We start from the raw sequence: 24,603 nt of genomic DNA, 5'->3' as shown, positions 1-24,603 counted from the left end.
ACAGGGGGCTGGAGTGGCATTAAGGTAGGAAGAATATAATTACCTGAGCTGGACTGCAGCCAGGATAATGGTATTAATTTATTTCAAGCAAGCCAGAAGTGCCAAAACCTGGATTTTACATTTAAATCCAGAAGATGGCAAATCGCAGCATCCCCATTCCATTCCTGCAGCGCTCGGCTGGAAGGAAAGGTCTCCCGATGGGTTCACACCCCTAATACCTACTGTGGTTGTGACGGGAGAGCCCGATGCCATCCCAGCGCAAAGTTCCGCAGCTACCGATGCTCTGCTACGAGCAACATATTGCCAAGGCAATGACTGAACCGTGTGGCACAGATAAAACCTCAACCCACAGGCACTAAAGCCACACTCGGTCACAAACACAGTCACTAGTTCGATCTGGTATTAATTATCCCCTGTTCTGCAGAGATAAATGCTTAATCCTCCGGCTGTTGACACTGGAAAGGGACCAATCTACCCTAGGGTGGATATTAGACGGGGGAACTTGGCTTGGGTTGTGAGCCCCACATCATGTGCTGTACAAATGTTCACTGGCTTGGAGGTAATGGATTTCATAGGGTGGACGGGATCTTTCCGTGGCAGAACTAATCCAGAATAATACATGACCCAAGCAGTCATTGTATCAGGTTTTTCTTCCTCCCTCTATTTTTTTTTTTTACTTCGATGTAATATTTCATATTTCATGTGGAATTTCGCATTTTCAGACATTCTATTTCCTTACAGCTTACCAGCTTTCCTCCTCCAGGCCTGATACTGAGGTGAACTTCCTAAGCAGCAGTGCCCAAGGGACGTGGAGATGGGTCTGCACAACCCTTGCATCTCCGGGTGTCTTTTCACTTGTTCCTCTGGTTTCACACCCACTGGAAAGCCTAAATCAAGAAGTTTGCTTGTCAGGAAGAAAGAAGCAATGCTGATGCTACTGGAGATGGGAAAACTGCCTATTTCCAACCAAGGAAGTTGCACTGATGCCACTGTGTGCCAGGAGGACAAACCACCATCCCAGCCCCATTGGCGCCAGCCCCCAGGTGTGTTGGGACACTTGGGGAGACACTGTTGCACACGCAGTTTCTTGGTAAAGGTGAATTTTAAAAGCAAATGCAGAAACAAGTTTAAAACAGAGTATTATTGCACACAGAGCCCGAACATAAGTCACAGGTACTTGGGAGCAGCAGTTTGCTGCCCATTTACAAACAGAACAGGTTCTCAGGACAGCGCTTGTCTACACAGACTTGAACGGCTGCACCCACCAAAAGCTGATACAAAGGTTTGAATACAGGAAATAAAACAGAGAGGTCAGCACATGGTGGCACTCCTTTTTTCCCCAAACCACACTCAAAAAAGAAACTCTAGCTCAACACAACAACTACCATTTAGCTTATGGTGGCTCCATGAAGCTCTGGAGCTTTTCCTGAAGATGCAATCTGGCTGCTCTCACCACCTTTTCTTTAGGAAGAGGTGGCTGAAGCCTTCCCCACAGATTCCTGCAGAAAAAGGGAGCTTTTGCTGGGAGTATCCCAGACACAGAACGAGTTTAAAGGTTTTTTTGTTAGCTTTAGTTGTTTTACCAAAGCAGAACTTCTATCCTAGTCCAATGGAAATAGACTTTCAGTCCACCTGAATGCAGCAGTTGGCCTTTGCCACCGTCATGCTCAATTTAATCTGAAAATTAATAGTGAGGCAAAGAACCGGCATTCGAAAAAAAAAGATGAATTTTTTATTGGATTTTGCATTCCTTAACAAGAAGATAGAGAGAGGGGCTACTCGTTCCTATGCTGCTCCTGGGCAGCTTCACCTCGGCTTTGAGATTAGACTAAGATCTCTGAAGGAGAGAAGAGGAGTTTGAAGCTCAGCCAGCAAGAACATGAGACAGGGCTCAGCAAGCCTGGTTTCTGTTTTCCTCACCCTAAGAAAGTGGGTTTTGGAGATGAAAACAAAGATTCTTGCAATCCAGACTCACGGGGTCTGGTCCCAACTCTGCTGCTGATTCAAGAGTGCATCAAATAAACCTACTTCAGATCGTCCCTGGCTGATGGCTCCTCCTTCTACTCCTCAAGACAGGTGATGTTGTAAATGGAAGTCATAGGACACAGAAGGGAAATGGAGCCTGGCAGTGAAGGAGAGGGTGAAAGGGTTGCTCCAAGCAGATATTGTGCTTAAGGATATACAGGAGTCCTGCTGCTTGGCCATTCGGGATTATCCCACATGGAGTGTTCTCCAACACTCGGCCTAATCTAAAAATACACTTGCCAGCAGCAAGTTAATCCCTCCCTGTATTTTCACACAACACACACACAACATGAACATGAAGTGGACATTGTCCTGTGCCCATTATTGAGCAGCTGGCTCTGGAAAGAGCGGAATTTGCTTCCAGTAGTACGCACATCAGAGTTACATCACCTTCTTCTCAACAAACACATCACAGAGTATCCAGCTCCAAGAAACAGCTTTCTCAGATGAGCTGGAAACGCGGCTGTCAGAGGGACATGTCATTCTGTGCTTTTGGGACTAAAATGTGACTCAGCAGGCAAAATACACGGTAATCCTAAAGTCCAGCTAAGCCACCATTCCTCTTTAGCCTGGTGACAGCTGTCTTTGCTGGGATCACAGTCTAACCTACTTGCATCGTACTGCTCAGGCAGCAAAAGACACCAGAACAAGAGCACGTCAGAGCAGCGGCAGCGGGAGGCAGCTTATCTTTGTCCCTAAGGCAGGACAGCAGCTTTGATTTCTCAGTTATCTGAGGAGTGTGGATGTGTCCCTGATGATGACTTCACAGCTGTCACCACATCTCCGTGCTCCATTCTCTCCCCATTTTCCTTCTGGTAAAATGGATGGTACTTAGAGATCAGGGAAAGCATTTGGTCCTCCCTTCACCTGTCCTGGAGAAACATCTATCGACCAGATACCATTACATCAAGTCTCTGCATGCCAGTGCCAGCTGGAGCCTGAGGTCACAAAAACCTTTAGATGTTAGAGATGTTCAGAAATGTGGGGCAAGACAACAGGGTTTGTGGCCATCCTGCATTTCCCTCTCAGACTGTCCAGCTCAGCAGAGGTCAGGCATCTTTATTCCATCGGGTCAGCAATGGAAGAGACACCACACGACAGAAAAGCATCTTCAGCCCCTGGCGCTGGGTTCAATCCATCACCCAGCTGAAAAAGAGAAGCCTGGAGGCAGCCTCGTTCAGCACTGGCTGGTAAAACTCTTTACAAGAAGCTCCCAGACATGTTCAGTAAACACTGAAAATCAAATCATCCCATGCCTGTGGCTGCTTCTCCACTGCCGGCTACGCCAGCCTTGCTTAATGTGCTGAAACGCCTGTTCTGTCCAGGCCACGAGAGGCAGACGGCACCACAGCTGCGGTCTCGAGCTCAGGGCTGGAGCCCTTCAGCACCAAGAACTCCAGCAGAATGTCCAAGAGGCAGAAAACCAGGTGCCTGAAACGGAGAGAAGACAAAGCTTAGGCTGGTCAGGGCACAGCGGAGCTGGGAGATCAGCTCCAGACACACAGAAGCCAAAGCTCGTGCAAGGAAGAAGTGTTTTGACTGCCATCAGGGGAAAGACAAGAGATCTTGCACCCTAGAAGAAATGTTCTAAGGGATGATTTAGGGTTTTTTTTTCCACCCCCTAAAAGCCAGCGGGTGTTTGAAGCTGCTGAGCGGCACAGAAAACACAAACGCATCTCGTAGAGTGAGGTGGCACATGCATTTCTCTGCAGCTAATCACAAAAACGTTGCTTTCCAAATGCACAGTGACGGGTATATGAAAAACACTGTCTACACAGAGATGTAGCTCCCTACATTGTTCTAAAACCAGCAAACTAAACCACAACTTGGTTTTAATTCATCTGACATTTACAAACTAAGCAGGCCCAACAACATAATTAACAAGACTGGCTCAATCATCTCCAGCCAGACCAAGGTCCTAGACATGCACCTTCCTAATAAACAAGCCAGATGCCTTTTGATAGTGTAAAACTAGGAAAATTAGCCATATATGTTCTGTGCCAACAAGGCGGCAGCGTGAATCTCCTGGCAAAGCCCTGAGCGTAGCTACAGGCCCCATGGCAATGGTTATCAGGGTAAAGAGACGATAATCCAGGTACCTGTTTATCGCTGGATGGCCCAGGGACTCCAGCACCAGGTTCCAGCTCATCTGACATTGGCTGGTTCCCAGGATTTCTTGGATCACATCTGTCAACAGCAGAGACAAAGCGTTAGGAACTGCAGTAAAACAGTCAGTCTTCTGCTGGTGGGTACTAAATCAAAGTCTGTGATGGTGCTCTGAGCCTGAGACATGTCATACCCAAAATTACCACAACAGAAAACAGCCAGGGACTGGACCAAACATCAGAAAAGCATTCCAGCTTGGGAGGGCATATACTGGTAGCACTTTTTTATCCCCAGAGGCCAGTAAGGGCCCCTTACACTGCAGCGAGGAGTTAAAAGTTCAGACTGGACTCACAGGGCTTAGGCAGCAGCTGCTTTAATGCCAAAGGTCCCCACATCAGACTTCAAGAGAGGGAAATCCAGTGCAGCTGGGCTCAGGAGTCCAGGCCAGGGGAAAAGCCATTCTTTAGGCTTCACCTTATGACTCTTCTCAGCAACCGTACCTTTTGGCAGCAGGTGGGAGCACAGAGTGGCACTGGCACTAAGCACAAATATGTGGCCAGTCTGCATCTGGGAATCACCAAGACATGTGTCCTTTCTCTCTGAGCTGTGCTGCTCATGCAAACTCATCTAGAAGTGGGAAACTGTGGGGTTTGCTTGCAGGAAACCATTGAAACCTCAAAGTTCATGAATGTTTCCCACTGCTCTGGCACGAACAGGTTGCACCGCTGTTTGCAACCGTGTTTTGAGAGATGCCAATGCACTGCAAAGTTCCTCAATCTCCCCACGTTCACGGGGCACACTTACTAGGCAAGATCCCCATCAGGCTCTGCAGGGCCTGCTCTGCTGTTGCTTTCTTCTGTTCCTCTGTCCTGGCTGGTTTAGGCGCTGCTGGTAAAACTCCTCCTGGCCAGATGGATTCCTGCAGCAACTGGAGGTACTGGACCCAGCGCTGGGTGCAGGTCAGGTTAACCACCTGGACTTCCAGCCACCTGGGAGAGAGAGAAAGGTCAGGAGAAGTCAGGCTGGGTACCAACTCAGGAGCTTTCTGCCAATCAGAGGCCCTGGAGGGGAAGATCAGCTTGTTGGGTAAATCAATACACAGTTTCCAAGTCCATAGCTTAAATATTTTCAATTAGCTGACTTTCCCCATGCAGCAGAAATAGGTATATGTTCCCTATCTTATAGACAGAAACATATGTGTAAAGCCACAGGGGAAAAGCAAAAGTCATGAAAAGTCCCATCACCCTGCTGTGCACAGGAAACCAAAGGAGTTCAGGACTCTAAAAGGAGTGCAGCTAAGGGATAACACCGGCCTCAACCTCCTAAGTTATGTCCATGCACAAGCTGAAATAGAGCTGGAAGAATTACCAAAACTGATGTTTTAAAACAACCCCCGTGACTGACTGGAAGGACAAGAGCATGTCCTGGCAATCCCTGCTGCTCTCATCAGTCCCTCTGCTGTCAAGAGAGGCAAAGGTATCTTGCCTAGAGACCAAAAAACACACTTCAAGGATGGAAAGGCATGAAAATCCTGCTTATATGCGCTCCTATCACTCCCCCTGCTTCCCAGCCCCGCTCCGTCCACCGGTGACGGGCAATGATATCATCGCTGCTCCCATCCAAAACTCCGCGCTGCACATCTATTAAAAGGAAAGTTAGGTACCTGCCAACAAAACTGCTGGTCAGCCCTCCCGCTGGGTCACGACTGTGCCCTTTATACGGTAACAACCTGCAAATCCCGAGGCCGCAGGAATGCTGCTCCTGCACGGGGGAGATGTGTCCGCACCACCCCAGTTTCTACATCAATCATGCAGACCTGCTTTCCCAGACGTGAAATCACTTGCCCGTGTAACAGCAAAGCCGCGGCTGTCACTCAAAACTCGTCTAAAATCTCTCCCTTCCTCAGAATAAGGAGAAGCCAGCGGATGAATTCCTGATGCCACGGAGGCCAACAGGAGGGTCCCCGTCGATTTGGGAAGCGCGGGACTCGGTGCAGCAGGACAGCGATGGCCTGATGCCGCCGTCCTCATCAGCGGGAGGCTCCGGAGGAGCTCGGGGCAGGGAGAAAGCTTGTGATTTTGCCAGTACTTCAAGAGTCCCCGAGGAGAAGAGACCACAAGCAGGGCCATGAGACCCGTTCCTCTTGGCAGCCGGTGCTCGTGCTTGCAATTCCGTCACCACTACGCCCCGGCAGCTCACAGTACATCCAAGAGCACGGGCCCTGCCAAGGCAAACTTTATTTAACCTGCGCTCTGCCAGACTGTCTGCATTCTTCTCAGGCGAGGCATTCGCGCCAAGGGCGTCTTTCCCTGCACAACCAGGACAAGGCGAGTGCAGAGAGTCAGGAACAGCAACACCTAAAGGCAACCAAGGGCAGAGGAATGGCAGGAAACCATCATCGGGGCCAGGACTGCGTGATGCTCCCTTCTTCAGCACAAAATGAGGTGCCCTGAAGGTTGCGCACCTAGGAAATGGCAACTGCAAAAGCAAAGGCCCTTCAAAAACTGGAAATGAGCTGCGGTGCAGTGGTAAGGCCTGCGATATTGCAGAGAAAGGTCTTACTGGAGCAGGGGGAACGCTCCCAGTGATCCCAGTAACAGCACTGGAAATGGGCAGACACGGCCTTCACACTCAGCCTCACCAGGGACTCGGAGTACTGATGTTGCTACAAGACAGTTCCAGAAATCTAAAGCGTAGTTTCTACCTAACTTAGAGGACAAAATGTCACAGCACAGCCTTGCCTGGGAAAAGGCTGTGTTTGAAATCCATTTGCTTAAAAGGGTTTTTATCTTCAGCCATCAGCAGAGATTAACACCCTGGATCATGTTGAACCCTCCAGCCATCTCCAACCAAATTAAAGCGTTAAGCTGTGGCTGCTCTAGGGGCAGGAGCTTTCATTAACATGGTTTTTCATTAACATGTTTTCTTATTACTACCTGCTTTCCTAACAGTGAAAACATTTGATGAACAACAGAAGTTCAGAGGCTTGGGGACAGAGCTGCCAGCAGCACAGCCCTGCACCCAGGGAGATCAGATTGAACGTCAACCTGATATTCATCTCAGCAATAGTCGCTTACCATCCTTTTAAAGGTTGTAGAAAGCAAAGAACAAGCTTTCTTTTTCTTATGAATGTTCCTAAAACAACAACAATCAAGCAAATAGTGGGCAGAGTGAAAGCTCAACTGGGAGAACACAGCACATGTTTCCTGACAGCTCAAGAGCAGCCCGAGAACTGACGAACGCTGGAAGGCCCAGTACAAACAACCTCTCATTTCGAGCTCATTTATTTCCAGAAAGCCACCAGAACTAGGTAACGAGGCCCAGAAGCAACACCTATAAATCTGATTGCATGTGCACGCACTGCGATTATGCAAGTGCTTACCGGTCTTGATTCCCACAGTTGCAAAACACAGTTGAGGGGTTTTTCTTTTTACTTAATCTGGCCGCTCACCGCGTTCTGCTTTGGGAAGCAAAGGGCAGGATCTGAGAAGGGTTTTGCCCCACTTGCACTAGTGTTTCCTACAGCTCCATGAGAAAAGCCAACGTGCTTCATCGCACGGTGCTCAGACAGGAGGAAAGGGGGAAAAGGCACCCAAAGCCACAGAGCATAAAAAAAAGGAAGAAACTAAACAAGAAAGAACCCAAAGCTGGGTGCAAATGGAAGGACGACTAATGCCACGGTGCTCTGGCTTCCATTTTGCTGGTCTATCAGCGTGTGGAGCCAAAACAAAAGCACTGGGGACAGAGGAACTGTCAAGACCGGTCCATCTGTCCCAGCATCCTCCCTGGGTGAGCAGCTGATGCTCTCAGATGCTTCAAAAGAGAATCTCAAAACAGAATAACCTGCCACGAAGACTAAGAGCTCACACTTCTCACACAGGAACTCCAGATATGTGCTGGTCCAAAGCTGACCTTTGCCAGCAGATCACAGATGATTTTTTGTACTATTAAAGGACGAAGCATTTGAGATCCGTGCACCACATCAAAAGCACACACACGCCTTCTTCCAGGTAGAAATAAATCCAGCAAGAAACACAAATAGATCTATATTTTTTTTCGAATGGCTGATGAGTTACTATTTCCATTCTGCTATTTCATGAAGAAATAGCCTTAATAAGAAAGAAAAACAAACCCACCACTGAACCATCTCCTTACACTTTCAGCTGAGACCAGAAATAGAGAGCAAGTGACCTCCTGGGCTCAGACGTTCAAATGCTTCGATAATGCCCAATGCAAAGAGACAGACCGCAAGGGCCTGGACGTTAGTCTGGAGGTGCATAACTTGCCCATGCTGTAAGGGTCCTCTGTTCGAAATAGCTGCTGATGGAGGAATGAAATGGCTGCTAAAAAAGAGCCCATTTAATGCTATGGCTTAAGCTGGAACTCCAAGGTCAGCTGAAGGGGCCCATTAAGATGGGAACGGCAGAAATGCCCTAGAAATGAGAAACAAGGCCTGGGGGGTACATACCTTGGCTCTGCTCCTGCACCTAGAAGCAAGAAGGGCTGCTAAGACAGAGCAGCCTATGGTAAAGACAGGTTGAGAGTCAGGAACAGGCAAAACATGGTGTATGGACTTGGTTTTACCTGTCTATGGACTCGGTTTTACTTGGTCCTGCGAGCTTGATGCGATCACTTCAGCAGACTACCCAGAGAGTTCATTTGTAGACAGAAACAGCTCAGCGAGAAAAGGCTGGATGGGTTGGATTTGCTTAGTCTGGAAAATAAAGATGACCCAGGAACGGACAAAAAGGTGTGGAACTACCCTTAAATTTACAAAAGGCTCCTAGAAGCTGGTAAATCTCTGCTTTTCTCCTCCATCAAGGTTAGAAGAACTGCTGAGTTCACTTGAGCTGAGGAATGGTTGAGATTAATATGCTGACTGCCATCAGAATCTGAGGCCACAGCAATGATGATTCCCTCAAAACGGGGGATTTTAAAGATTGAGACAAACACAAACTGGAGGCCACGTTAGGAAGAAGAGACAAGAAAGTCTCTCCTGGTCTGCTTTAGCTTTATAAATACAAATAGCTCCATAAATATACATGAACTGTACATAACAGTAGCAAGTTCAGCTCAACATCTACTTTCAACCCCAGAACACGGCCTCTATTTCCCCAAGGTCAGTTAATACAGAGTGGCTAACCAGAAGCTCAAAAAAGGCCCGTGAGACCGAGGTAGTCAAAAAGATTTAAGAAAAAGGCAACATCTGGAAACACACAAGGCATTCGAGCATCTGATTCTTATGAAATCAAAAAAGGCTGGTACTTAAATCACCAGCCCATCCCTCCCTCCGCAGTACTTGTCCCCCAAATTCCTCCTCAAATTGTGCCTCAAACCACAAGAATCTCCTCGACTCAAGGGCTCAGAAAGAGCAACATTTCAAGGCTTTGACTGTAAAACATTTTTGAGCAAAGCTTGTAAAACCAAAGAAACAGCTGCAGCGGGCACTGTTAGAAGAATGGAAAAAACACAAGTGGAGAGTTTGTGCCCCCAGGCTGGGCTTTTAGCACCTGCTACTTGAGCCCACGTCCACTTTGCAGCAGAAACATGTGCACCCTCAGCTCAAACGCCTTCCGAGCAAACCCACACTTGTCCAGGCCATCAGTAAACCCTCTGCACAGGAAGGAAACAGGAAAAAAAACCCCACAAACCCTCCATAAATCAAAGAATATAAAGCATCCTGAGTCCTTTTAAACTTCTGGCCAAAGACACACACGCAAAAAGTAAACTATCCTTCTTGCCTTACTGGAAATGTTCCTCTCCTGCTGCCCTATAAAACATTTACAATTGTATACGCCGTGAACAATACGTCCTGTGCCCCGGCCTGAGCAGATGGTAATGAAGTGTTTGAGCAGTGAGGCAGCGGCCCCATCGCATCTTGCCAGGCTTGCACCTCCCGATCACATCGAGGGCACCCGCACCAAAGGGAGAGAGAAAAGAGATCAAGCTCCAAGTTCCCGTCGGTAGGATTTGCATCCACTGGGCCTTGATTAGACTTACTCCCAAACTAAATATTGTAAACCACAAAGCTGGAACGTCTTCCCCCCACCCCGGGGAATTAATCGAGCTGCTCTGCTGTGGTTTCTGCTTTCCTCAAGTTATATCTCCCTGCGATGCCATGGGGGTTTAGAAAAGTGGGAGAAAGCTATGGGATTAAAAGAAACTAACCCCAAGCCCCCTTGATTTTTAACAAAGCGTCCCGGCTTTCGATAACGTCTTCATCAAGTATTTATTGAGCCAATTAAGCTCTCGGTGGTGCCCCAGGGAGAGGCTAGGCTGGCTCAGCCAGGCCCTGCTCACAGCACATTGCTTCATTAGCCCACTTTGGAATCAAAATACATAAATACACCATTAACCCTTCACAAGCCAGAAAAAGCTAAAACCAACAAGGAGACATTATCCTCTCTGAATACTTCTCTTCTTTGTCTCCTCTATTTGAAATAGGAAGTTGTTGTGGGTTTTTTTTTTAAATCCAGAAAAAAAGTTGGCATGTATCTAATTGCTGAAATGGAGTCAAAAGAGAAAAAAAGAGAGATGCAGTTAAAATAATGTTGCAATTGTTATTAAAGCACAGAGTGCTTGCTTCGTTCTAGCGGCTGTTTTTGGAAGAATGCTGCTTCTAGAAGAGGAACAAAAAAATTGTTTGGGACAGAGATTCAAAGGCAGATCCAAAATTTCCAGGTGCTTGGAGACAACTGAATCGAGGCCCATTTCCAAGTTGGTTTTTATTTACTTTACATACACACACAAAGACACACACAGTCCCGCAGATCGCTTTGCTGACATACCACAGGCCTGCGATTTCTCCTGCTCAATACAAACAGCCAAACCCCGAGATGAAGAGGAAGATGCCATAAGGTTGGCTCCCCTGCATACACACTCAGTGCTGGTTTTGAGGCTGGGGTTCACATTTCCATCACCACAGAGAGACAAAACCTTTGCTGCTGCGTACCCGGGTCTGCCAGCACAGCCCCTCGACGCATGGTTGCAAAGTCCTTACTAAACATGCCCTAATCAACTCCTGAGGTAACGAGCCAGAAAAGTAAATGGATTTAGTTGCTCCAGCTGCACTGAGATTGCAGTTTTGGCAGCTCATTTCTGCCAGAACTCAGAGGTGCTGCCCAAGCCCGGAGCGTTAAGCTACCTGCCAGCTATGAAGCCAAAGGAACGTGGGACCAGCCGTGCTGGGAACAGCATAAACCTTCTTGGCTTCCCCTGGTGCCTGAAGAGCATGAGCCGACCCTTGGTTTTAATATATTTTTCAAGAGATAATGCAGAGGTGGAACAGGGAGCCTCTGCAGTGAACAGCCACGTCCCACCCCAGGATACCCCCGACGCCGGGTGACACAGGGACAGCACAGCTTTGTGCCAAGCCCTGGTGCACGCTGGGCTCTGGCTCAGCCTCTCGGCTGTCAGACACAGGCAGGGCTGGGCAAAACCGCTCACCCATGTGCAGAACATTCCCAGCACCGCTCCCAGCAGGCAGGTTTGCTCAGGGACATTGAAGAGGGTCAGGCGACACCACGTGCCAATGGCACTTTCAAGTCAAGAGGAACAAGGAGGCTGCCAAGGGTCTTTGTTTTCATAACTTCTGTTGGCACGGAGATCAAGGAAGAAAGAAGAGAAAAACCAGAAAAAATAATACCCAGCAAGCAACGCCCTGAAGCTCCTTGACTCACACCAGTGCTTGCACAAGTGACACCTGCGCTGACATTGTCAATTCGGGCACCCTTTAGAGCGGCATAGATGTTGGACTACTAAGGGACCCCAAGAACTGCAGGAACCCCTTACGGCCCCATTAATTGACAACTCAGGTGCTTTGTCAATCACAGGCCATGGATATCAGCCTGAGAAGTTTTCACTTGGTGGGGCTGACCCCTACCGACTTGAAGCCCTGGCCAAAATTTAGGCTGCGACAAGAATTTGGATGCTCCAGGCCTACTGCTAATAGGATGAAGGCTACGATGCCACCGTGGCCTTGCCCAGCTCTTCACCCCCAGCAATGCTTGACGCAATCTAGCACCTCAAATCAAAAACAACCCCCTGCTGCTACAGCTTTCCTAGGACCATCCAGTCCTATTTTAGTGCACATATTCAAAACCTGTTCCGTGTACTGTCCAAGCTCAGATGGACTTTCCTTTCTGATGGTAATTCAGCAATGGCTGAAACCTTGGAAGAACCAGCTCAAGAGAGGAATCCCTACAAGGAAAAGAAGTCCAAGCTAGCCAGACTCGAAAGGAACCAGAGCTAGAAGAATATGCAAGAAACTGCCCTCCAAAAAGCCTAATGGTCAGCTGTGATCAGTCTCAAGGCATCCCCAGCTCTCCCTCTACATCTCAGATGAAAATATCACTTCCCCAAACCCACCTGCTTTGCTGAGGAATGACAGGACAGGGGACAAAGCCTGGAGGAACAACCGAGTGACACAAAGCAAACAGCAAGCAAAGCCATGCTGAGCTCTTGGGTGAGGCAGGGATGCTTTGTATGTTTTTTAACTTGTGCTTGGTGGAACACGACACCATCAAAGCTGCCTGCATAGGACCACACACTCCCCTATTCACACAGAGCTGCTTCTGAGCCCCGTGCTTGGGTTATAGGGTGCAGAGAGCCAGCATGTGCCGAGACATCTTCCCTCTGCTCCGTGGCTTGCATCACCACGGCTTTCTGTTGGGGTGCAGGGGAAGGAGCTGGGAGAAGCATATAGACTTAGATCTGCACCTAAAATCCTCCCAGGTCCACTCTGCTGGGGCTCCTCTGCGGAACAGGACGTAGATGTGGTCCTGGTAGTGCCCCGGTACGGTGAGCTGGTACCCAGCAGCTGCCCCTGGCTCATCGCAGCACTGGCAGAGCCCTGACCTAGTGACCACTGTGCTGTCGAGGACAGAGCGAGGGCAGGCGACGGGGTCACAGCCAAGGCGTGCTTCGCGTGCTTGACGTGTATTTTTAACTTCGCTTTGACTCACACGGCTCTAAAAAGTGCACGGATTCTCCAAATGCTTTTTAGCTCTTCCACCAAACGCCTCCAGGGCCCAGAATAGCCCCAGCTACTCCCCTTTGCAAACAGGTTGCAGCCTCCCCACCAAAGAGAGGAGAAAACTGAACTGTAATTCTGTACGTTTCCAGCCTGTGGGAGGGAAGCAGGAGCCGCACAGAGGAGGGTGTGGAGCCGGAATGGGGCCGTGGGTTTGTTTACAGGCACAGACCCAGCTCGCAGAGGCTGCTGGAAGCTCTACGCAGCCCCCGGGGTCGTCCCCGCTTCCCAGCGAGCCTCCCGGCGCCTCCGCCTCTCCTTTCGGCTCCAAAAAAGGATCACTCCCTGTTACATAATGGCATGAGCGCCGCAGGGATGTGGGTTTGCGCACCCTTTTACTTAACAATACCTTTTTCGGTCATACAGCCTTCCTCTCCTCGGTTGCCATCAAACTGACAGGCAGGGGAGACGCAGAGCACCCGACTCCAGCTATTCCGGCTATGGAGAAGAGGGGAAAGGGGAGCGTGGTGGGATGCTCCACACAGAGAATGGGAACAGAGCAGGGTAGGGAGGTCCCGTAATCAGCAGAGTGGTCACTCCTCACCAAATCCAAGCTGGCAGGGGAAAATTCAGCAGCAACCCCCTTCCTAACACCTAAAACACTGCTAGGATATCTCCTTTCCACCACCCACCACCTAACCCAGAAGAACCTCATCCTGTGGAGGGATGATTCCTACTTGTACTGTGTGAGCAGTAACAGTTAGAGATAGGATACGCGCCCACATGCTGCCCGGTGTTTGAGCAATGATGCTTTGAACAGCATATGCCCCCAGAAACAGCTTCTGGTATGTTCTCCACCTGTAAAGGGCAGTCAGACACAATGGCAACTCCTTCTCTGTCCCCTCCACACCAGACCCCAGGACTCCCAAAAGTCCCAGAACAAGAGCAGAGCCAGGGTCAACGTGGGGATTTCGGCACAGACACAGGCAGGAACACGGGGTTAATTAACAGGGCTGTATTTACACCCTGTCGACACCAAGGAAACACCCACCATTGCACGTGGGTTCACCCAGACCTGTTGAACCTACAGGCATTTTTCACCGTCACGCTGCTCCGCTCGCACAATTTGTGGAGCTCCTCCGCCTTCCCGAGCCAGACGTGCTGTGTGTGTGACAGCTTCTCTAGTGGAAAATACCAAGGCCACGTGTCAGTGCCGCAGGCTCCTCGGGTGACCTGGACGCAGCATATTAGGAGGTGATGACGTGCCTATTCAAGCTCTCATACCTCCAGTTTACACACGAGGATTGGGTTCCAGCTCATTCCCCAAGAGACCAGAGCCCATTTTGGAGAAATGGGAGCAACACCCACCTCTTCCCACCCGAGGAAGCAGACTCAGGAGCGATGGTGAGCAGCCCCTGACCTCAAAACACTTCAGCAACCTCTGCTCAGGGCAGCTTAAATTACCAGCTCGGTTATAACATGCTCCCCTGCACACTGTGACACCAGCTTTGAATGCCTGCAGGAGAAGAAACGGCGCAGGAGTGGGATAAGCACCGCTCCGAGGCTCCCCCTAGCCAAAGTCCTTCTGGGAAGGCTTTTCTTTTGCTCTAAAGGACCATCTCCTCAGCTGGCGATAGTCACTGACCCATACAAGCAAACAGAAATGCTCTCTGTTTGTGTGTCTTGGCCTAGCGCCTCGCCACGCAGAGGCACTGGCCCTAGCAAAGCTTGGCAAGTACATACCAGCTGGAAAGGAAGTTTTTCCTCGTACATCTGGGGGTCACTGCCCAAAACACAGGCACTCCTGGCCCACCACAGAGCAGAAAGGGGTCCCTCAGCGACAGCCGTGCTCTGAGCTGTTACTGTACAAGTCGCTGTTCCCTCTGCCTGTTTGTTCTCCTTTTTGTAGAAAGAACAAGCTGAGCCCTTGGGCAGTGAGAGAACAGGAGGTCAACAGCATCCAGTCTCTCACTGGAGGTCCAAGGAGCATTTCTGCCCCTTCAGGAGGCCAGAAGCCTCCTGTTCCCATGGCTGGATCCTTCCTTTCCCGTGTTGTTCAAGGACAGGAGGCTGCCCGCTGGAGTAACATTGCTGCACACAGGGAAAACAAGCCCTAGGGCAAATCTCCAAGATGTTGACTCTACACACACGACGTATTTACAGAACCTTGTTGTATGATGCGACAGAAACCATTTACAAACAAGAGCTCTGTTTTAGACCCTAACTCCAAAGGCAATGGCACCTCACAGAGCTGCGAGGTTGGTCACTGAGGTCTTACCTTTGAATGAGGGTCCCAAAGAGCAGGTGAAAGATCTTCTGGATGTTCTCCGTGCACAACCAGCCCCAGTGGTCCATCAGCAACAGGCGAAGCACGTCCAGGGCCAAGTCAGCCAAAGCTGTCTCGGAGTCTGCAGGAGGGAGAGGATGGTCAGATGAAGAAGCCAGCTCAGTGCCTAATTAAACCTGGTACAAAGCACCAGCTGAAACTCACTCTTTTCCCCCACAGCCTGCTTGATGCTCTTCTCCCAGCTTAGCACCTTGTGCCACACTCAGATGACCTGCCTGTCCCCCCAGGCTCCTGCCCCCACCACTCTCTGTCATTTCCACTTTCATCTGAGTGGCCCCAACCTCTCTATCAAAGAGTCCACCAGACCAGAACGCGGCCGCTCCGAGTGCTCAGTTCCTTCTCAGCTAAGCTGAGGGATTATCAAATCCCAGTCCACACACAGGGATGGCAAAAAGCTCAAAACAGGTGAGAAAGAAGGCATGGACTGTAGCCAGGAGAAAGGTGCATTGCTGAGGATTATTTTCCTAGTTTTCGCCAACGCTTTCCCCTCTTTCAACGTGCAGTTTTCCAGGCACAAGGCTCCAATCAGTGTCTTCAGGCTGCCATCGTGTGGCAGCTCCAAGTTGCAGCAGGAAGATGGATGAACCACATCTGGATAAATCAGATGGATCAGTTAAAACAAAAACCCACACACATGCCCACATCTCCCTGGTGACACAGACTTGGGAGAGCAAAACCTCTCTGTGATGCTCAGGAGGATCTTAAAGCCTACAGCATAAACACATTCCACTTGCTAGGGAATTACTTTTATGCTTATTAACGTACCACAAACCTGCCCGAGACAACCACTCCTAAGCCAGTGCCCCAACCTGGAGCTACTCATGGGCTCTGTGGGCAGAGTGAGCTTCCGTACAGCAGCTTCTGATCTTTCAACCACTCTCTGCCCACAGAGAGACAACTATTTAGATAAAGGGGAGTGGGATTCTGGACCCCAGTAGGTCTCCTTTCCTCCTCTTCCTCTCTCTGCTGCTGATGAGTTGGGCTAATTAACTCCAGGCTGTGTTACTTGGCAAAGACAGGGCATTTGTGTGTTTGACACCTCGTGCTCTGGGCCATGCCTAAGTTACTCCTCGCTCACTTTGCCCTTTGGAACTTGACTTCTCTGTGCAAAAACTGGAACAGGCAGTTCGGCTTCACCATAACCCTGTATAAAAAGCATCAGCAACAAGCTCTGTTTATTCCCGTAGCATCCAGATCCCCTTCGTCCGTGAGCTGCTGGCCAACCTCTTCTGAGAAGTCACCCAGTGAGCAGATGCGGACACTGGTTGGCTTTGTAGCCAGCTGCTCCCCAGACATCCATTCCCTTCGCCCTGCCAGACCAGCCCACCCTGTCTCGGCGCTGAAGCATCACAGATCTGCAGGCATTTGACATCATTTACATTAAATTCCCTTCAGAGTTCAGCTAACTTGGCCTGCCTGTATCTCTTGTGTTCTGCGCAGAGCACTGGCCTCAAATTCCTGTCCTGCTCCCTGGCAGCCCCAAAACAACCGCGGGTGCGTGTTCAATGATAGGCAAAGCTGGTAGCACAGGCGAAGCTTTAGAAAACCAGACCTATCCTGTCACAAGCACATGCTTTCAGTCAGAGCTTGCCAAACTTGAACCACTGCAGTGAAATTTTTGGAAAGTTCCAGCTTGATACAGCTCAGCTTTTCCAAGAAAAAGATTAGAGAACATATTTTTGCTCATGTTCAGGATAATCTTGTAGCTGCTGTGAGAGGCTGTAGCAGCCCTGTGCTTCAGAGGAGAGATTGATAACCAGAAAGGGAACATCATTCCTTGAACTGGGATTGCGTGTTTTGTACTCCCATCAAATCTATCCAAACTTAACTGAAGCTCAAAGGGTCCTTTTACAGTGCACGGACATATCAAGGCTAACTTCAGACTACCAAGAAACCATAATCTGGCCATTTTTCAGTTTCTAAGAGCTTGATTTTACAATCATTGGCAGTTTAAGCAGCGTGTCCTTAAGAAACTTACTTGTGCAGTAACTGTACTGCACTAACAGAGAGGCTGAGCTCACCAGAGTCCGCGTCCGGATGCGTCTCCTGCTCCGACCTGTCCAGCCCGTCCATATCCTCCTGCACGGAGCTTTCTCTGCTTCCCCCACCCTCGGGAGCTTTGCTGGTGAGCGATTCCAGCAGCTTCTCCTGTTTCTGGATGAAGGACTCCATAGCGGCCAGTGACAGGGTGCCAGACACCTGGAAAAGCACCAGTAAGTTAGTGCCACAGCAGAGAGCTGCAAACAGCCAGAACTGAACAAAAATACAAGGTCTCCACTGCCCAGACAGCCTGGTCTGCACCTTCCTCTACCCAACAGCACAACGTGGGCTGCTTATTTCCTTTCTGCAAAAACCTGGCACATGGGAACAAGCCACGACCCTTGTGTACACGGATTATTCCAAACCAGCACACAAACAGGGCAATGATGAGGATTGTGAAAGAATTGTGAAAGGATTGTGAAGGATCTGGACTTACGGCGCTGCTCTCTCTGACAGAGTAGACGATCCTGTCATGTGCTTCACTCACACTCAGCACTGGAGCAATTTTACTGGATGAGAACCTCAGCCTGGACCTGAAGAGCAGAGACACATCACAGTCAGGGTCTTCTCTGCGAGCTGCAAGCCATGAGTTTCTCAGCCTCAGCTAAGAACCTGGACCTTTGTCCAGCATCACCCCCAAGCTAAGTCATCTGATTAAACCTAAAGTGGTTCAAAAAAGCATCTGTTCCAAGGGATAACTGAGCGGTGGCAGTGAAACCATGCAACAAAAGCATTAAAGGGCTTTTCCCCAACTCCACGTGGGCCTAGCCAAGGCTTTCCAACACCCATCGCACACGTACACCTTCCTCGGCAGGTACGTTAGATAAAAGCTCACACGTATTTCTGTTCAGAAAGGTGTGAGCATTGCAGCCTACAAAGGAGAGTGTTCAGAAAAGCTTCTGAGATGGAACATACTCAGCAGGATTGTGAAATCCGATTATAAACACACACGCACACAGAAGGCAGGATAGGAAAGAGCATTTGAGATTGGGGGATAAATTGTAAAATAGCCTGTTTATCGTTAAGGAATGTACTTTTCAGCCAAGATGCTTCAAAACTTGTACTTTTTTGGTTTGCCTTTTTGTCCAAAGCAGCTTTTTCTAACAAAACATCTCCTTTCCAGGAAAAAAAGGCCATACTTGTGCAGAAACCTTCCCTTCTTCTGTACGGGAAGACTCACTGATGAGCATAACGGGGCTCATGACCGCCAGCAACACCATATAAACACTTAGTGAGCAACTTACAACCTTGAACACTGCTCCTAAATAAATATTTGCTGGGCAAGGTGCCAGGCCACTGTGTGAAACCTTCAGGTAGACAACTTACAGCTGTATTTTGCAGTGACTCACTACACATATAGGCTGTGCACGTGTTTAAGGGTAAAAAGCGATTCTCCAGGCGCATCAATATCTTTGCTGGCAAATGCCATCACCTCAGGAGGAAACGCATCTTCAGTGAAAACCTGAGCACTCCTGGAAAATCCTTGATCCAAAGAGAACTCAAATACCTTCACTCAGCGTGTGAAAAGCAATTCAGCTACACTATGATAGCCCGTATTATCCACAACAGGTAAAGAACCAAGTCAGTATTTTCCCACAAGGGAGTTGGTTTCTGTACGAAATCTGTGTTCTGCATAAAGCACAGGGGAAGCTTAAAGAGCCCTTACTTGTTGGACCTCTTCCCATCTGTCTGAGGTTTCCCATCCACTTCAGACTCGCTGAGATCCTCCGTGGGGCTCTGGGGCTCTGATCTGGGAAATGCCGTCTTCAGGGTGTCCACGATGGCATTGACAACGATCTGCAAAAGCCAAAAGTGCTGTCAGTTATTGAATATATTCCTTGAAAATGCATTAAGAGTTTTCACATTTGTGCTCTGTCTTCTATTAAAAACCCCAAGTTCTTTGAGACAGGTTCTGACTCGTCCTTGCTTAATGGCTTTTTGGGCAAGGTGAGCCCAGCTACACAGAGAGTGAACTAGTTTTTTGGCTGCTACCACAAGTTTAGGTGCAGTTGTCACTGGTTCAGATAAACAGATTCCCACTTGTCTACCTTGTCTATCCTGGACACAATGAAGGGCTTCTTGACGAACGCAATCCTGGCGTCAGTGTTCAGGGCGAGGAACTCCTGCATCTCCTCACTGTTTGCAATCTCGGGGACCGCACACAATTGCTGCAAGGGAAGATGGAGCTTTAGGTCTTTTTTTGAGTGAAATTCCCAACTCCATGATGCAAAGTGCAGGTGGAACAGATGTGATGTGCTCCACCGTGGGTACAGAGCTGCCCTGAGTGCTGTTTTCTATCTCACAGGGACATCCATGCGAGTATCTCACCTTCAAGAAAGATTCCAGCAGACTTTTTCTGGCTTCCACTTTATCGCTGTCCATGTTTCCAAATGGGAGGTCAGGGAACAGTTTCTTTGGGCCTTTGATATCTACAAAAGAAATAAACCCATTAGCAAGGCTGAGAAAATTGCAACAGCTGTATTAAAATCTTAATGCTTTCATGCATCTTCATACACACCGCCCAGCATCAGCCCAAGATAATAACACCCCTCAAACCAGGGTGGCCAAATTGGACCTTAAATCCACACAGAACTTGTGGTCAGCTGGATTTCCTATCATCCCTGCATTTCATGTTAAAGAAGTAAGAATACCAGCTTTGCACAGGGGCTCTAAACCACTCCAAGAGCCCACAAATTCTCACAATTGTCACAACCAAAGGGTTATGTACGAACATGCTAAATTCAATGAAGCTTTACACATAAGTAGCATTAAAATAAATAGTGTTTTCTTTATTAAAAAAGCTTAAGTACAAGACATATTACTCTACTTTCTTGCATGCAAGCAAGATGCTTGCAGATACCATTGTTTCTTTTCACTGTTAAGGTGCAAAACTACAAAAATCAAGCTTTGTGATCCGAAAAAGAACCAGCATGTTTTGAAACACTGGAATCTGCTGCCAAAATAAAACAATTTCTCCTCTAGCCAGCTCTGCTCAGAACAAGGACAAGGGTATCACAAAAAGCCCAGCATCCAGAGCAGAGGAACAGGGACCAGGGTGAGAGGGAAACGCATTTTCTCAGAAAACTAACGCAGACACTGACTTTTCAGGAACTTGCGGAGCTCTGGTTTCTCCTCCAGCCTGGTCTGGAGGTTGAGGAACTCCCGGTAGCGGCGGTTCACAGTGTGGTAAGCCATTTGCTGAAGGCTGCCTGCACTCTCGCTCTCCAGGGCTGTCTCGTACTGAGGACAAAAATAATAGTTGATAATCCTTCCAGACCTCAAAACAACCCCCACCACCTCCAGACATTCCTCAGACTGTCCTTTCCCTCAAGAACAGCAGCTACACAGCACATGAACCCCTCGCAATAAAGGGAATGGTGAAAACAGGATACAAACGCCTCAAAACAGCCCCACAAGATGCTTGGTCAAGAGTGGGAACCCCATCCTGCACCCAAACAGCCACTGGAAAAGCCAGTGTGCCCGATGTTCTCCTACCAGCAGGCAAAATTTGTTGTCCAACCACACACAGCACAAATTCTCATCTCCAAACACCACGCGTGCTCCCCTGGCAGGGATCTCAGAAAAGGGATGAGTGCAGGGGAAGCCTTTACCTTGACTGTGTATAGAGTGTAGGGGTGGAAGCCGGTCCCGCTGTGCTCTCGAGCAGTGATGGTCCCAGTTATCCGCAGGTTCTGGATGACGACCGGCCCGTCAGGGCTGCTGAGGGGCTCAAAGCTGAAGGTGCTGATGGAAGCCGTCGGGGAAGATGAGAGCAGAGTCTGCCCCTGGTCTGGGGGGCTTTGTGGGGGACCCTCTGCTGCCCCCAGATCTTTCCCCAAACTGGAGGGCCTCTGCGAAGAGGATTTTTTGGGGAGAGTCGGGCTTTCCTCTTCCTTCTCCACTGCTGGGTCGATCTGGATGTCAGGGCAGGAGCTCAGCACCGATGTGGGAAGCAGGCCAGTGTCCGAGCTGGTGGCAGTGCGCTCCTCCAGGTCTCCTGCGCCGTCCTCCGAGGCAGCCGGTCCTTCCAGCGCAGCAGAGGTGTCCTGGAGGGGTTCATCGAGGAACTCTCCTGCGGGCGATGGTGCCAGCAGGTCCGTGTCCTGGCCCACGTCAGGCATGGGGGACTCCAGCTCCAAACCCTCGCAGGGGAATAGGGAGCCCAGGGCTTGTGGGCGGATAACGGGCTCCTCTGTGCGGCACAGTCCGCTTGCTGGCTCCTCTCCTCTGTCACCAGCAGATGCTGCCTCTCTCCCAGACACCTCTGCAGCCCTCGGGGAGGGGGACAGCCCAGCAGGGCTGGCATCTGTTTGCACCAAGGGCAAGAAATCAGGTACTGGGCTCACAGAGGGTGGCTCTTCCTCCCAGGGCTTTTTGGAGAAAGCCCCAATGAGCAACAGATTGATCCAGTCAGGATCGGCCATCTTCCTGATGGCCGGTAGCAACACGTTGCAGGTGACCAGCTCCACCACCACGAAACGGCCCGTCCGCGTCTCCAGGTGGGGCCGGGGCACCAGCGCCTGCAGCAGCTCCTCCACAGCGGCCCGGGCGTAGCTCACCTCTGCTGCAGGACTGTGCAGCGCAGGGTGTGGCCCCGTCAGCCGGCTGTACTCCTGCCACAGAGTCCGGCTGCCGTTCGGGTTGGCCCCCAGGGCCTCACGCGCCTGCAGGTAGCTCTGCAAATGATGGCCGCAGAGGAGGAGGAGGCGACGGGCCAGAGCTTGGCGGTCCACCCGCCCCATACGCCGCCTCAGCTCGGCGGCCAGGCCCATCATCGCCTTCTCCACCTCGGCCTCGAACGCCGGCTCGCTGCTGACCGTGCGGTACCAAGAGGCGACGAAGTCCCGCACCACTTTGCGGACAGTGCTGGTGATCTCCCTCTCCAGCCGCCCCTCGGCCCCTGGGCAGGGAGGCGGGGGGTGCAGGGAGCTGACAAAACGCTCCATCCTCAGCCGCCGGCCGGGGGGGCTGAGCGCCCGGGGGCCTAGCCAGCCCCCCAGCACCGCCAGCGTCCCGAAGAGCAGCCCCAGCACCCTCAGATCGAGCAGCAACTGCAGGGCCAGCAGCCAGGCCAGCGCGGCCACCAGCGCCAGCAGGGCCCGGCGGAGCCCTGAGGGCCCCTGGGCGGGCATGGCGGGGCTGGGCAGGGGGCTGCCCCGGGGAGGGGTGTCAAGGCTCAACCGAACAAGCTCCTCACCGGGCACTGAGGCTTGTCAGGGCTCAACCGACCAGGAGCACCAGAGTGCAACACACCGGGCTCCTCAGCAGGCGCTGGAGCTCGTCAGTGCCCAACAAACCGGGCCCCTTCACCGGGGCCCAACCGACCAGGCCCCTCACTGGCCACTGAGGCTCGTCAGGGTCCAACCAACCACAGTCCCACACCGGGGCCAGCCCGACCGCAGCAGGGCGGCTCTACAGCCCCCAAACCTCACGCTGCCGCGGGACACCGGGACCATAAGCAGCCAGTACCGTTACAACGAGACCCGCCCGAGCGGACTCACCGCTGCCGAGCCGCCATAGCACCGCCCACCACTTCCGGCACCACTTCCTGTCACCCCCCCCTCCCGTCCCTCCCCACAGCGCCCCCTCGCGGCCGGGAGGGCTCGCGCCGCGCTCGCGGAGTTGCCGTTGAAGATTCAAAAGTTGCGAGATCTATTTGTGGTGATGGTTGTGTTATAAATTGCGTAACTAAAGTAAACTTGCTAATCAAACCAGGAGTATGTTGGTGGTTAACGATTGACTGGGTTACGTAGGTGTTGAACCGCCGTAGTTGGTCACATTCTGTTGCTGCGAGTTTTGGCGGGAAAGGTGCCGTGTGCTCAGGGGGAGGGGACGTGCCTGGCTGGGCGAGGGCAGCACGGATCCCAGCGGGCCCATCAGGAGGGAGATCGGGGGTGTGTACTTACAGACGGCATAAAAACACGTTTTGTTCCCGTCTGGGGTTTTGCTGCTTTCCCTTTGTTTGCGGTTCTTGGGGCTCTTGTGAAGAGCAAAGTCAAAACCCAGCCAGGAGGCAGAAGGTGCGTTTGGGAACGTGGAGCTGGGTGGGATTTGGGTGCTGAGGATCGGCTGGATGGGTGAAATCCATTGTTTGTGGATGGAGGATCTTCTAATGTTGTCTTTTTAAAAGTTTTGAGAAGATTTTTTTGGCTATTTCTCATGCAAATATCCCCAAACCGTGAGCTTTTTTGCTAGGGGTGGTAGCTCTGGTGTGCGTGGTTGATTTAGCAGGGAGAAAAAGGGGGTGAAAGAGACATGAATCCTGTGTTGGGGAGATGGGAAGGGGCAGGATGAAGGGTCTTTGGGTATGATCCAGCCTTTAAAGGGTTTCTGATTGAGGTTTGGTTTTATGGGAATGGGTCACCATCGTACCCAAGTGTGTCTGCTGGACCACGGCTTGGAAGGACCAAAATCTACGTTATTTATCCCTTAAACCCTCCATCCCAACTGAACCCCGCGCTCGTGTTGATGAACATACTCCCGGCTCATAAATCTAAGAAAGTGGATTTGGGGAAGAACTTCACTCCCTCTGGTAAAACTCGCCTTTAAATTATTTAACAAGCTCCTTAAGCATCTCAGCTGTTTTTTTGCATGGAATTTGTCAAGGCTCCATCAGCTCCACACTGCGCAATGTGACAGCCATACTTTTATTACGAGCGGCGTATTAATCTTGGAATAGTGCTATTTGTTTTCCTCTCTTGCTTTTATGGTGCTTAAAAGCATGTATCTTCTCCTGAAAATCAATAACTAAAGCTATGAATAATAAAAAACACTGCAGCGAATGGCTCATAGCGATCCTATGGCTGTAAGTTGGCAGCGGTAATGACTCTGTTTGCTATCCATTAAGTATGTGAACTCAGAAGAATTATGCAGATTATAATAGCTGTATCAACATAAGTATGTTTTGCTGATAGACTTTCCTGATTGGATCTGCGGGATATAAAGCCTGCTAATCCCCTGTGCAGAGGACCTGATTATATTAGAGTGCTCTGCAGATAGAAAGTTAAGAAACAATTAAAAAAAGAGCCAAAAACACTGGCCAGTTTGTGGGGTTTCTCAAAAGCGTTTGGATTGCGGCTGTATTTGGAATTTTCTTGACGCAAATGTGCGTTTT

At 50.2% G+C, this 24,603-nt stretch overlaps 1 protein-coding gene across 2 annotated transcripts; it reads right to left on the bottom strand.

Moving 5' to 3' along the window:
- Positions 1-449: 449 nt before the first annotated feature.
- Positions 450-22,985, bottom strand: SNX19 (sorting nexin 19). Of its 2 annotated transcripts, none has more exons than XM_080358080.1 (11): positions 21,101-22,985; positions 20,591-20,729; positions 19,818-19,918; positions 19,538-19,657; positions 19,156-19,286; positions 17,926-18,022; positions 17,471-17,648; positions 15,381-15,510; positions 4,936-5,120; positions 4,125-4,212; positions 450-887 (listed from the first exon to the last, which is right to left on the bottom strand). In XM_080358080.1, exons 1-11 carry the CDS (start codon positions 22,619-22,621, stop codon positions 743-745), a joined length of 2,835 nt encoding a protein of 944 aa, XP_080214206.1. In that variant the 5' UTR covers positions 22,622-22,985; the 3' UTR covers positions 450-742. The 2 variants fall into 2 exon arrangements, with proteins under 2 accessions (XP_080214206.1, XP_080214207.1); XM_080358081.1 differs by lacking the exon at positions 450-887 and adding an exon at positions 3,207-3,456.
- Between the last annotated feature and the right edge of the window lie 1,618 nt (positions 22,986-24,603).

The sequence above is a fragment of the Nesoenas mayeri genome (assembly GCF_963082525.1).
Source record: "Nesoenas mayeri genome assembly, chromosome: 22".
NCBI classification, from domain to species: Eukaryota; Metazoa; Chordata; class Aves; order Columbiformes; family Columbidae; genus Nesoenas; species Nesoenas mayeri.
The sequence above is the reverse complement of the archived record's forward strand: the minus strand, read 5'-3'. Positions and strand labels throughout refer to the sequence as shown.

Excerpts from the sequence above, each read along its gene's own strand:
- SNX19 (XM_080358080.1), bottom strand. The coding sequence starts at position 22,621 with ATGCCCGCCCAGGGGCCCTCAGGGCTCCGCCGGGCCCTGCTGGCGCTG. Across the intron at positions 18,023-19,155 it reads GATGGGAAGAGGTCCAACAA|GTCCAGGCTGAGGTTCTCAT; the intron begins GTAAGGGCTCTT and ends TCTGCTCTTCAG. Across the intron at positions 15,511-17,470 it reads GCATCCGGACGCGGACTCTG|ACTCCGAGACAGCTTTGGCT; the intron begins GTGAGCTCAGCC and ends TCCCTCCTGCAG.